Source organism: Molothrus aeneus, chromosome 4 (genome assembly GCF_037042795.1).
Source record: "Molothrus aeneus isolate 106 chromosome 4, BPBGC_Maene_1.0, whole genome shotgun sequence".
NCBI lineage: Eukaryota > Metazoa > Chordata > Aves > Passeriformes > Icteridae > Molothrus > Molothrus aeneus.
In genome coordinates this window covers 35,691,406-35,706,329 of record NC_089649.1, presented here as the reverse complement: position 1 = coordinate 35,706,329, position 14,924 = coordinate 35,691,406, and the positions used below count along the sequence as shown (strand labels likewise).

At 38.6% G+C, this 14,924-nt stretch overlaps 1 protein-coding gene across 6 annotated transcripts in view; it reads right to left on the bottom strand.

The window, feature by feature from the left end:
- The window catches only part of CLCN3 (chloride voltage-gated channel 3), a 60,765-nt gene that overhangs the window by 27,448 nt on the left and 18,393 nt on the right, over positions 1-14,924 (bottom strand). For 2 of the 6 annotated variants that reach the window (XM_066548276.1, XM_066548274.1), the window contains exon 1: positions 8,469-8,674. The exons of the other annotated variants lie outside the window; for them this stretch is intronic. In XM_066548276.1, coding sequence (XP_066404373.1) covers positions 8,469-8,550 — 82 coding nt within the window. In that variant the 5' untranslated portion in view covers positions 8,551-8,674. Of the gene's footprint in view, positions 1-8,468; positions 8,675-14,924 lie in introns of those variants that run through there. 6 annotated transcript variants of the gene reach the window in all.

Below are 14,924 nucleotides of genomic sequence, written 5' to 3'. Positions count from 1 at the left end.
ACCCCTGAGGGACACCACTTGTCACTTATCTCCGTCAAAACTCTGAGCCATTTATACCCCTACCCTCTGGATGTGACCATCCAAGTAATTTCTTATCCATCTAGTGGCCTGTTCATGAAATCCATCTCTGTCCAGTTTAGAAAGAAGGATGTTGTGGGGGCCCATATCAAAGGCTTAAGAGATGCCCAGATAAATGCTATCTGTAACCCTTCCCTTTTTCACTGATGGAATCACTTTCCCATAGAAGGCCACTGGGTTAGTCAGGCAGGAACCTTGGTGAAGCTGTGTGGCTATCCTGAATCTCAACACGGAACTGCTGTGAGCTGTTGCAATCACAGACTGCAAGCTTATAGACAGTAGGCTTCTAGACAATAAAAGCAACATGCTTCTTCAGAAAAAGGAAACTCTTTTGGGGAGTCAGTCACTCTAAGTCTTAAATGAACTACCTTCTAGAAAGGCAGCTGACTTTTGTTATCCTTCCATGCATATAATTCCAAGCCTTGAGCACAATCCTTTCTCAGCAATCAGCTCTGGTATTGCGGAAGAACTGTTTCAACTGAAGTTGTTAAAAAAAAATGTGCAACATTAGAAGAAAAAAAACTGTAATAAGTACTAAGGTTAGCAGTTAAACACTGTACTTTGGGACACCTGATGAAAATGAAGGACAAGAAAAATAAAAATGCTACACAAAAGAAACCAGAAGAAAAGTGGATTCCAACACCATAAAAAATCTTTTATGTCTGAAGAAGTGAAGGATTTTTTTCTTCTTTTTTTTTTTTTTAATTTTAATGAGAACATAAAAAATGCAATCCAAAATTGCTTGAGAAGATACTATGTCTGACAAAAAACCAACAGTCCTTACCATGCTGCTCTCCCACATTTCCCTTTGAACGTGAAGTTATACTCAGTGGCTGTTGGGTCCCAAGACTGATCCAACTTCTTGCTTTGCCTGGCTAGTTTCTGCCAATGGAACCACTAGGTAAAAAAATTAGAGATTTTGCTATACTCACAGAAGCTGCTTTATATACCAGGATTCCTCCCTGTCTTTTGTCCCTCGTTAAGGCAAGAAATATCTCGTCTTTCCTATTTTATAGGTGTGCCTCATATGAGCGGTATTCAATCTTGATTGATGTTGGAACTATGATAAACATGACAGAAAGCTGATTTATGCAGGTTACACACAGCAATTTTGAGGCAGTGCACAGTATTTTTAAAAGCTGCCTCACCTCCTGCAGGAGTAATCCTATACAGCTTTGTCTTTCTGCAACACAGGAGATTTCTTTCGAATTTGAAAATAACCCTGGAACAACATGCAGCTGATGAAAAATGTGTTTTTAAATGAAAAATACCTGGTAAGTTTATAGCTAATTTATTTCACACAAGAAAGGGGTTTAAAAACATGCATGCTGCTCCAGATTCATGCATAACTGTTCAACAATCCTCCCCAACTCTTTCCTTGTAGGCTGTGTTCCTTCTTTTTTCATGAAAATAATGAGAAGAGAAACATTGAGATTTAAGACAAATGTTACATCCTGCATAGTCAAACGATGCACGACAGATTTTTCTGTGGTAATCCACCACGTGATTATCTGAACAATTACCCAGTATCACCTAGAGAACAAATCCCCACAGCTACACCCCCGCAGGAGAATAAGGTACAGAACTGAGACATGAACAAGCTTCTCAAGAGGGTGGCTATCAGAGTTAACAAGGGACCATAATCTTATGATAAAGCTTAAGACCCCTTCTATATGCTACACAGCACACAATATCCATCTTCTGAAGGCACATCACAAAATACGCCATTGCCTCAAACTGAGCCTTTATTACCTTATTCCATTTTAAGAAATGAGACATGTCCCTCTTGGGACATAATTACACAGTAAGACTGAGCTGATCTAATTGACTGCTGGCACACAAAGAGTAGATCTTGCTACCCCTATTTCTCCCCGCTGTTCTTGGACACACACTCCCACTCTCACCCTTGGATCAGCTCTGTCACCCTTGATCTGACTGCACAGTAAACCAACCCAACGTGCTGATCAAACTAAGCAGACAAACTAACAACAACAAAAAAAAATCTGCCATTATAAGGAACTGGAATCAAGTTTCTGTGCTGCTGGAGAAGAAACAGAGCCAGTGCATGGGCAAAAACTGAGAGAATAGATGGGGAGCAACAAGTTCAGCCCCTTCCACAGCAACGAACTGTGAGACTAGTTATCCTGAAATACATAAACGCACCCTTGGGCTCTTGTTAGATTTTAATTATAACTTTCTGCTGGAAACAACTCAAAACTATAAATATTAATGTCCAGACATCATACAGTAACATCTATTTCACAGAACTCAAAAATCCCTAAGGTTTAGAAACATTCCAGAGTTGTGAAAACAACAACAGATAAACAATGCCAATGCTGTATTCAATGGCAAAGCAATAACAGGACCTAATTTCTCAAAGGTATTTTTCTACAAGCTATGTAATTGTCAACTCTTACAGCAAGAATAGTTGGTGCTGCTCACCCATCCCTTTTTCTAAACAACACACAACTACATAGCATTGCCTCAGCTGCTGTTCTTATGGCTGACAGCAGTGCAACATATCTCCTTTGGGCTACTCCCAGTAGCGTGAAAGGAAGAAGGAAAAAAATAAACGCACTTCTGGGAGTGAAAATGAAGTTAGTCAGATTACAGTAAAGGCTGAATAAGCTCCCCCTGACATGACCATCCAAATCTGCTGAGTGTTAAAATCAGCAGGGGCTGTAGCTTTCCAGAGGCCAGGTTCTAATCCAAGGCTTTGCTTCACCCGTGTGTCCTTGGGCATTAGGTGCCAAGGGGAGTGGAGGCAGGGAAGCACCCTGTGTGCAACGCAGGCTGGAAGGATCACTTACGCTTGTAACAAAGAAGATTTGTATACACGAGGCATGTGAGAGCGCCTCAGCTTCTTTCTGTCACCATATTCAGACCTCAAAGTATGAGGCTTTCAATTAAAAAGACAAGAAACAATCATCAGTTTATTTTAATTTGTCTGTAACCACTCAAAAAGAGTCATGAAGTACTATTTCCTTTCCTGGCTAGAAGCAATTTTTACATTTCAGATCAGAAGCACAGCACAAAATGCCAGTGTTATTTGCTGCTGTTGATGATTACTGATCTTAAAGTCTTTGTAATCAATTCATACATTCTACTTGCAACTTTGAATTTTCAGCATGTCTCTTCAGTTAGCTCTTCTAACTGCATCAAAGGCTTTCAAACAAAAACTGGTCTCTGCATTACAATCAAAATGCATTTAAAATTGACACAACTATATGTACACAAACAAAAAAAAATCAGCTGGAAAAAATCTAATAAATGGGAAATAGGAAGATATGGAACAAGTTTTGAGGAACAAGGATAAGTTGCACTATTTACCAAAGTACTGCATGATAATATCATCTGCTCCCAAATAGGTCTGGGTTTAAAAATAATCTTTTAAAAAGTAGGAGTGAAAACAAGTTCAATACTAGCACCTCTGAGTTAAACCAAGACTTTTGAAGATTTGTGTCCACCACAAATGAACATAGGGGAAAAAAAAAAAAAAAAACCAAAACCAAAAAAACCCTGGGCTTTGATTTTTCACTTTAGGTGAAACAAACATTTCTGTTTCTATGATGCAGAACCAAAAAAAAGATTTACTGCTATAGATTTCTTTTCTTTTGTAGTCATAAAGGCAGATGTACTATGTTTATTTAATTATGTCTATGATGAATAGTGACTTCAGATATGCAAGTGAAAAGCTATTGAGATCCTCCCACTACTAAATTTACAACTTATATTTAAGATGAATAATGAGGAAGGAGATGAGAAAAATAGAAGGTATAAAAATATATAGTTAGAAAAAGCAAGCATTACAAAAGGGAAGTTATCTATGATCTAACAATGACCAAGGCCATCAGAGTCAGAATGCCAGAATTTAGATAATTAGATTTCAAAGTGCTGCTGCTGCATTTCCCTAAGAGCAACTTACTTATATGTTGTTTTAGAGGGCAAAGACAGGATTCAGCAAAAATAAGAATTCTGTTAATATGATTATCCCAATCAGAGCACATTCAGGCCCAAGGAGGGCATAATCTTGGTCTGTTTATTAGCTTTCTAATATCTCAAAATAAAAATACATCAAAAAATTATTTCCAAAATTGAGAAACATATTCACAGAGAACCTTACCAGTTATACAGCACATGCAGATAACCTGTAACTACCTAAATGAACTGCATTTACATCTGACAGTACTTCATGTTAATCACCAAAGTCAAATATGCTAAACTCATAATTGAAAATCCTTATCCCTCTTTTATACAAGGAACCTAAAAACAAAGCACAGCAGAAATACAGTGCCATAATTACACTGAGTTTCTCCAAGTTAGGTTTTTTCTCCAAGTACTTAAAGTTAGAGAATGATAATAAACTTGACCACATTTTCTGTTGTGAGCATGTAATTAATCTAGAAAAATAATTTTTTAACTCTCACTCTGCAACTAATAAAATTTCAGGGTCAAGCTCTAGCTCTGAGCATGTGTACACAACTTCCTTACCCATTTATTTCAAAGGTCACACTGGTATTGACTTATTACTAATTCTTAAACATAAGAGGACCTTAACCAGAAATGCAGCCTGAAATGTCAAAGTATAAGTTTTATCACTTAAGAGCATCTGAACTGGCTCAATATACATCTGACTCAAAGTCTTCCTAGGCTATTATTAAACACTCTGCCCCACAGTTTACAGTAACAGGTGAGGCTCCAGGTGGCTGAGAGGTTTCCCCTGTTACTATCAGTATTTTCTAAGCAAGAGAAGTTGCACCTTTATGGCTGGGGCCTGGTGTATGATAAATGAAACAGTGACTTATTTTATCTCCCAAAAAAATTAGGTTTATGAAAACTAAACCATCAGTACATCTGGCATGTTTTTAATACATGTAGTTTTCACATCTCCTGGCTACTGACTCTATCAGAGATTATTAGTGAAAGAAAATTTCATTAATTTTGCTTAAGGACTTCCAATTTCTTAAATCTAAGACATGTTTATGTATATGCAGAAAATAACTAGGAGTCAACAAAGCCTGTGCCTACTTAAGATAAAGTCTTGCTTGATCTGGTAGCCTGGCCACTATACATGTTGTGCTGTTGCTCAGATTTCAAATTTTTAAAGTGGGGTAAAATTAATGCTTATTTAGGAATAATAAAAAGAGGGTCAGGGGTAAGAGAATCAGTGTGAGCATGAATGTGAATGACTGGAAGACAAGCAAGGTACTGATCATTCTGAACTTTCAAAAGGGTCTAGGTAGTAAAAACGATGCAAAGATAAATCTGAGGGCAACACAAGCAATTTATTTACATATGTTGTAGTATATGGTTTGGGATATGAAAAATTCTTACAAAAATGTACATGCCAGTTAATTGGGATATATGCAATCCTACATCAGAACTTTTAAACCCTTTCTGAGAAGTAGTATTTTTAACTCTTATTTAGTAGAGAATGGAGCAGAAGTGAACTGTGTTTCTGAATTTTTATTTGTGTGTCAGGGAGGATAAGTAGGTCTGGAATGATGCATTTGGTATCACATAAAAAGAAATATTAGGAGAGCACAAGTCAAAGAAGCTCCTGGTAAGAAGTATTCAATAATATCTGTTTAGCTTTCTTTTTTTTTTAGAGACAGTAGTGAGTAATCAACATAAAAGACAAATACAATTAATAAATAATTTTTTTTTAATTTTTTCCATTTGATGTTTCATCGTGTACTTGCACAGGGGAAAAAATCATCTTAATGCAAGCTAACAGATCAGGCCTTTAATAATAATGTATTATAATACTTTGTATTTCATCTCACTGAACATTAATGAAGGTCGTTAATTAAACCTCAAAGACCCCTGCTGATTTAAACAGTCATTTTATAATTGCTGAGGTACAGCTACTTTGGGTGAGCCACTGCAGTCAATTAGTGCAACAAATGCTTTGATGTTACACAGCAATTTTGCATGATGTGAACATTACTCTGCAGGACATATGAGTTGTGAGTATGTGAATAAGGGGAAAAATCACCAGCCTCTAACAATTAAGTCTGCTTTCTTGGAATATCTTTACCCATGATCTCTGAGCTTGTTATCACAATGCTGTGAAATCTACATGAGAGGAAAATAAAAATCTTGGTAGCACACAAAGTAATGTGAAGAATTTACTTTCAATTTCTGGTTTTGTCTGCTAGCATTTTGAGCTTTATTTTAATAGCTGAATCACAAAAACAGAGTACTGTGACGTTGTAAACCAGCAGGAAATACTCACAAATTTTGGTTACATCTATTCAAACAAACTGGTCTGGAGTCATCTTCTTATGAGACATATTGTTGTGGTTTGATAAGCACTTGAAAAATTCAGAATTGCAAAAGATTTTGGTAACACTATTCAGGTCTTGGATTTTTTTTAATCTAAACTCACTAGAGCAAGCCCAAAAAGCACAAGTAACATTTGTTTTGAAATATAGTATTAGAATATGGGAAGCACAAGCCCTAATAGAATTCTGTGGAACTGCAAAACGGACAAGTCACAACTGGGAATTGTTTTGCTGGCCCCCAGCAGTGTCACCACAATGGAACTACCTAGCTGAATCCTCCACAGCCTTCATTACAGTATTTGCAAACATTATGTTTAACAGCAATACTCCAGTGTGGCACACGCCACTTTGCACTGCAAATATCTACTTTTTGTATTGTAAAAATCAACTAAAACCTGTTATTTTCCATACAGCTGATCACATTTCCATGTCTAACTATAACTGCAGAGTCTGAAAGTGTCATGTTAGGACTGTTTTGCAGTTCTCATATTTAAATCTATCACAAATCTAAACTCACAGAATGGTTGAGGTTGGAAGGGATCTCTGGAGGTTACCTTGTCCAAACCCCCTACTCAAGCAGGGCCACCTAGAGCTGTTTTCCCAGGACCATGTCCACATGGCTTTTGAATATCTCTGAGGAAGGAAATTTCACAATCTGACCTGTTACGGTGCTCAGTAAGAACCTGTTTGCAGATGTTCAGAGGACACCTCCCATGTTCGTGTTCGGTCTGTGCCCATTGCCTCTGGTCCTGTCACGGGGCACTGCTCAGAAATGCCTGTCTGCACCTTCTTTGCACCTTCCCTTCAGGTATTTATATTCAGCCTTGATAAGATCCCAAATTCACGTTTTGCAAATCTTTTAAGAAAACACTTGCCTCAATTTCTCAGAAGTGGTTCTAAAATCTGACTTAGGTAGTGTAAAATTTGCTTGTCTAAAATAAACTGCATTGTAACTTGTTGATGTTCTTAAGATATGCTGAAAAACATTCTAAGAACCATAAAAAGACAACAAATAACCTTCAATGTAAACTACTAAAAAACAGATAAATTGTCAGATAAAAATAAATGAAAATAAATTTATTTACAGAAGTAAGAGTTTGCACGGACATGCAATACAATAAATTACATGTAGAGAAAAAAATCATTTTATGTAAATCATCTCTCTATTCTCAGCCTACCTCCTCTCTAATGCTTACGCCAGCAGCTATAAATGTTGATAACTTTCTAATTTTAGATTGCCCAATTTAAACAAAAGTAGGAATTCACTACATTTATTGTTTTAAATACCACATTGTGACCATCCAATCCAAACAAGAAAACATACTTATATTCTCATAATTTGAAGGCATAAGTTTCATTCCTGCTACACCTTCTCAGAACAAATTAAAATTTTACAGAAGGTATAATGCTTTGAATTTACAGTGAGAAACAAAATATAAGCTCAAAAGAGGATTTTTTTCCCCCTGAACACTGATAACACTTTTCGTTCTAGATCTGCTTCCTTACAAGCAACAGTGTAAAGAACCTCCCTCTAAAGTACCAGTTCCTTATGAGTTCATCAATATTTGCTGAGCTGACACATGACCATTGCAGAGCTTTCCCTTGGCATAGCAAAGACGGCAACAACCAGTCAAGTCTTAAAACCAGGTACGGAAACTTCAAAGCCAGACAAACACTGTTCCTATTCATGCTAGTGGAAGGCAGGTAAATATTCTATTTAGTAACCCTAGCTAATTTGATCGTAGTCAAAGACAAGCACAGTTTTTGGAAGGTTTCTTTTTCTCCACGAGATGGCTTTATTGATTTAAAAAAACACACACACACAAAAACCCGGGAGGGAGCGAAAGGCAAGCCTGCCACATATCGAAGATGGAGTCACAGGGTGATGAGATGCGAAGCAGGACTGATCTGCCCGCAGAGAAAACAATCCCTGACAACACAGGAACCAGCCAGAACTGAATTCTCCTCCCACAAAAGGCATCGGGCAGGCGAAAAAAAGCAGTTCGATAATTAGCAAGCCTTTACGTCCCCGTTTCAAACGCGGACACCACTCCTGCACGTACAGCTATGCGAACAAGTAACCCAAACGCCAACCCGGCATACCTCGTTTATGCAACTCCCGGAGCGGAATGCCGTCTCCTCCCCCTCCATCGTAGGGCAAATACGGATCGGAAGAGACATCCATGGACGTGACGAACGCGGGGCCCGCCTGCCGGCTCAGGAGGGCCGCGGCATTCCTCACGCAAGGGCGGCCGCGGGGGCCGCTGCCATGTTCGGCCGGGCCCGGCCTGCGCCGCCGCCGTGGCTCTGCAGCGCCGGGCTCTGCGGAGCGGGCTCGGCCCCGCCGCTGATGTCAGCGCGGGGCGGCCCCGCCACCTGCGCCTCCCGCCCGCCACACGGACGGACGGACGCGGCTCCGGCCGCACGGCACCGCCACGGCGCGCACGGAGCGCCCGGAGGCAGAGGGCGGAAAGCGGCCGCTGCAGCTCACGGCAGAGCCGGCCCCGCCGGCAGAACGGCGGGAGGGAGGCGATCGCACAGGTGAACGCAAAGCTGCCACCCCGTCAACAGGTGAACGGTGGGGCCCGGCTCAGAAAAACAGGCGAACCTGCCGCGACAGAGCTGCCCGTAGTTCCTGCACCTTCCTGGAACCACGCCCGCTGACGCTTCTAAACACCTATAATCGCATTTTATCTGGAAGGGAAGATTCATGCATTGCTGGGGGCTGGGGAGAAGCCTCCTTCCTAGGCATTTTATTTACTCTTTTCTAACATTAAAATTATTACCTCAAAGGAACAACGTTAACCTGCCAAAAGCCAACCCCTCTGAGCCACAGGATCAGCTCGCCCCACTTTCATCAACCTCCTATGCCCCATTCACGCAGAACTTTCAGTCCTATAGCAGTGACTGACAGATTTGAACATGTGTCATCAAAAAAAATTAAACAAGAATTTAATTACATATCTAACAGAAAAGGAATAGTGTCTCAATTTTTTTTTTGTGTGTGTGATTACTCTGGTATTACAACTGTGTAACATCCATACTCACACTATAAAGCTTGGGGTGGGGGTGGAAGAAAATGTAATAAACACAAGTCCACACTTAGCTTGCATTACTCTACACATTGATAAAATGGTCTGAGTCCCTTAAAAGTCACAGGCTCAAAATAGGCAACAGCCCACATGAATCTAACCAAGGCATTCATGTGATGCATCATCAAGCCGTGGCTGTTACAGCACTGGCAAAGCCCAAGCACTTCAAACAGCCAGGATCTAAAGACAGGAAATCCTACACTGACTGAATGCTTCCATTTGAAACAGATACTATTACACATTGAATCCATATACTATTTTATGTTTAAATGTTTGATCTTGTCCGGGTCCTATCTTGCAATTGCTGATAAGAGCAATTGATAAGAAAGCTATTTTACATGAGATTTCCATAGTTGGTCCAGAGGTAATGAAATACATACAGAAGGTATGCATAGTTTTTTCCTTTTTTTCCCCTTCAGCTGGTACCGAAGTTAAATATATTGCATGCTTACTGCACAAGGCCAGCTTCCACTTGATTCACACAGCAAATGAGGAATTAATTTTATTGTTTATGCCTTTGCACCTCTGTAAGTGTGAATCAGTTATTTTAGTTTTCAAATGTATTCGTTTCTTAAATAATTTTCCATATATATTCTTAGGGAAAAAATTTCTCTTATAAGCCAATGTTACAAGCCAATGTGTACTGCAAATGATCATTTTGAGGACATACTAGGACATAAAGAAATGTTATGTTTACTTCATAGGCTTGTAAATATACTAAATGTTAAAAACTATGTCTCTGATACAAACATTGAGAAAATGCTGGCATCTCTATAGGTGGAAAAACAAGTGAGAAAAGGGGGGGAAAATGAGCATATAGTAAAATACGTTTCAAAATTTTACAGACTACCTTATCTCCAAGACAAAGGGAACCCTTGAGCCACAGATACTCAGTTCTAAAGGACAGCTCCGTTTGCTATCACCTATACAAACAAATGCTTTTTTAAGTGGCCTCTCACAAACTTTTTAACAAAAAACCCAGAATCTTTAGGATCTTGCACATGCAAATCTTTCAGAGCCATTATGCATTACCACCATTTATTTTTGCCTGTGAAAAGACAAACCTAAGCACCTCTTAACTTCAAATTATTCCTATCCCTTATTTCCAGAGAAATACAACAGAAATCCCTGAACATTCTTAATTCCTTACCTCAAAAGAACCTGGAAGTAGTCTGTAATCTTATTATAAGGTTCTAAATAAAAAGTCATTCACAGCAGGAAGAAATACAACAGTTTCTGTAACCTGAAGCAAGAATTATTACAGAATGAACCGTTAGTGCATTTATTATATGTCGATTATATATGACAACACTATAAATTCAACTTCATACTTGAGAGAATATGAAATAAAGGATATAAAGGACTTGCATGAATAAAGTCTGGAAGATCATCTCTACTTTAGGAGTTTGATGTGGTTACTGAAATTCTGGAATGTCTTAAAACTGATAATAAAAATCAGTCACAGCAAAGAAATGGCTCACTTGTTGGCCTAAACCCGTTCATTGGACTAAGGCAAGTGCAAAATTTCTGCCCAAGACTGAAATCCAGTTGGAGCTGGAAAAGGTGAAGGATATAACTTGTTCAAGAGTATATCTGATCAACTGTGGGTATGAGGGAAAGTCATAACAAGTCGTCTGCAGTGAGAAATAGATGACTTAGTATTTGCTACATGAAATTTCAAGAGTCCACCTAATACTAAAAAAGTATTCGGCTTTCAAAGGTCACTGCTTATAGACTGGCTGCCAAATACGGCCCTTAGTCTACTCTTAAAAAGCAGAGCAGTGATTTTCCCTTCTCAGTTACCAGCAGCTTGTGTTATCATTGTTCATACCCATCATCACTGTGTGTATTCCCTTTCCTACAATACCATGAAAGGTGATTTTAGTTTTTGTGTTGTTTTGGTTTTCTTAAGAAAGAAAGATACTATGCATACTAACGTGATAAGCAGTCTTTTTCTTTGTAAATATCTAAACACTTATGCAATTTAATCGTTCCAAATTCCAAATCTTTTCTGAAAAAGTGCCTAGCTTGAACTGACAACTTTATATTCCAAAGAGTGTGTCAGTTATTTCTGTTGTGAAGTTCTGCAAATTCCAAAATTATAGTCATTCAAATGGTGTCTCTAGCTAACTATGTATTTTGGGTATTACGGAGTACAAAATATTATGAACACTTGTTGTAAGGCCTAAAGCAAGTTTAACAATACCCTTATTTTAAGTGGCTGAGAGCCCCTTCAAATTGCCAATTTACTACATATAACAGCTCACATGTAAACAGCAGGTTTGTATAGCAGCTTGTTTTCCAAATGTCATTGCAGTGATTATAGCCTAGGTCTCAATCCCAGAAATCCTCCATGCCCAAATAACTTCACACCTCGGAGTGCTCCCATTGTTCTCTGCAGGCACATGCTGTGGTTAACCATAACTTAGATGCACCTGTCTTTGCAGAAGTCCATTGTTCTGAAAATACTGGAATGTAGGCAGGTGACACGCCTTTAAGGCATACTAAGAATGACAAAAGGCATTTTTATCCTCTCTCCACACTTTGTCTTTTCCAGTTTAGGGAAAGAATCATATTCAAGGCAAAGTATCTGACAACATAAAAACAAGTCAGAGGTTATACAAATCAGTTACACCCAGGGAAATATGTTTTGAAGGGACAAAACAAGGCCAATGAAAAGAAGGGAAGTACCACAGAGGTATGACAGCCTGCTTACCCAAGCCTGCTGGAGGGAAGACCTTAATTCTGAAGCACTTCCCACCATTTCATATTAAAAGGGAAGGTAGGTTTAAAGAAGACAGCCAAGCACTGTTGCTACATATAAAATGAACATGCTCTTGCTTCTCTCAATTACTTGCTTTGTTTTGGTGACAGACTGTGTAACTTTGTCGTACCAGATAATGAAAATTAAAATCATGTCTTTTATGAAATTTATGAAATTTATGAAATTTATGAATTTATGAAATTACAAATGTAAGTTTTGGGATGCTGAATGGTTTCATCAGCATAAAAACAGATGCCAAAAACATGACTGATAATTACAAATGTTAGCGTGACTGATGCAAAAGATTTTGGTGATTCTTAACTGTCATTTTCTTTCCTATTATTATTCAAAACTAAAGCTTCTCTTTCAGCAGAGCTAGAAGATAATGTTCTCCTAAAAAATGCTACATATAGAGCACTCACCAAAGTAGCTACCATCTTCAACCATTCTAAAAAGAATTTAGCTGATACATACCTTCTCTTGAAGGGGGAGAAAGCATCTGTTTACAACAGAGTGCCCAAAGTATACATAAAAGTCTCAAAACCCTCTGTCCCTCATCATTACTTTTCCTTCCAGCTTTAGTCTCCTACCTTTTCTCCCAGTTTCTTCTTTCATTAACCCTTTTCTCAAACCATGCAGCCAAATTCAGCCCAGGTCTAACCCCTCTACCAGACTGACTTCTCTTAATGTTTATTATCTTCCAGTCCCTTCAGCTTTACTTTGTTCATTCTGCATAAAACCATACAACTTTCTCAGATGGGTCACACAGAGCCTTCTGTGAGAATATGAAAGATGATAAAAGGACAAGCACCGTTCTCTCAGTTCTAATTCCCAGACATGGTCCAGGATGATATAAAAAGATGCGAGCACAGAAAATGGGGAGGAAAGGAAGAGAGTGAAAAAAAAGTACAGTTATACATAGCTACAGATTGATACATACTAAAAAACAAGGATAAATTATTTTGAAGCATTGTAAATTAGAGTCTTGAACTTCATTCCTTCATTGGCAGTGTACAGAATTCTGTCCTTGATCAGTGTATCAGGCTATATATAGAAGACTCTGTTACCATTACCATCTCATTAAAAGCCTCAATAAGGCAGACAGATAACAAAACGAAAAAGTTTAGAGCAAATATAATGTAAAAGCAGAAGAAAACAAATTTATAGCATGTGCTGTTGAGTAGTTTAAGGAAGATGGGGTTTAAGCAACACAGAAGTAAAAAAAAAAAACCCAGAAGAATGTGCACAGCAGCAATACACAGTAAGATTTTCCCCTATTTCCATTTTATTATACAGAAAAAAATAGCTTCTTAATCACACTTTCTTTTTTCGTAATCACTTTCCCACAAATTTGTTACTTAATTTTGCTCACAATCATTTCACCCACTAGAGAACATTTTAGTTCAGGTTCACACCTAATAAACTCACTTTTTACTGGCTGACCACAGGTTTTTTTTTTTTATTATACTCCTAAAGTTTTGTATAACTTCCAATGGTGCTTTTATTCACTGTCCAGACACAGAAGGTGGTAACTGAAATCAAACCCAACCAGCAAACAGAATGCAGTAGAACAGGTCATATAGCCAAAAGCATGTTGTGCAATCAATTCTGAGACTGACTTCCCCTCAGGGAAGTTGAACCCTCACTGCCAACCAGGGAAACAGCAGTAAAAGTTTCCCACTGCTATGCAAAACTTCAGGACAGGAGAAAAAATAGACTCAAAAAGGGGGAAATAATAACATAATGATGCAGCACTAACACCAAAAACCACAAATAAACTGGGGGAGAGGAAGAAAAAAAGTTTGGTCCCTAAAGACTGGTTTGACATCTTGGCCCAAAATACCTGAAGGCAAGGCTAGACTCTTTCCACTTCCTTCTGGGCCTGCCTGTAACACTACCTAATGTGTAACTCAGTGAGGCTGGAAGGAAAGACTTGACATCAACAGACTACACATAGCTACCAGGTGTGAGAGGTGTGTGTTAGTCTTTTTAGTCTTTGGGGTTTTGTTTTGTTTGGGGGGTTTTTGTTTGTTTTGTTGGGGTTTTCTTCTTGGTTTTGGGGCTTTTTTTTTGGCTGGTTGGTTGGTTTTTGGTTTGTTTTTTGGTGGTTTGTTGGTTTTTTAAAATTGATCTGTTTTATACTGACATCAGAAACATCTACTTCTCTGTATTAATCATGTGAGGAGGACTTAGAAGAAAAGCAAGCTATTTTCTACAAATAAATTGCTCTCTCTGATTCTCTAAGAGCCTCTTAACTACCACTAAGTTTTTTTTCCTCTACTTTTTGTTTACAGGATAGGCTTTTACTAAGAAAAAAAGTACTCCTGCATTTTCACCTTTGCATATGTGCTCTCACACCCCAGTTTGCTAAAGCTGTACTTACAATGCATCACCAGGAAGATTTGGCATCCTTCCCTGAAGTTCACTTCTCCCCTTTCCCAGACTAGCCAAAATTCTGCTGCAGAGATTGTTCTATTTTTCCTCATACCTAGATGCATACAAGGATTTAGTGTTATCTGCTCCATTGCCCTTATTCTGTTTTAGGGTTGCTCACTGTTGGCCACTATTTCCAACGTGGTGTTTGAAGCATATTGAGGGGATAAAATTCCTCCCTAGGCACAGCACTGTCCTGGCTCTGGCCCCACTCAGCGGGAGGGCCACGACACAACATTGTGTTATTCCATAGCACCTCACACCACGGCC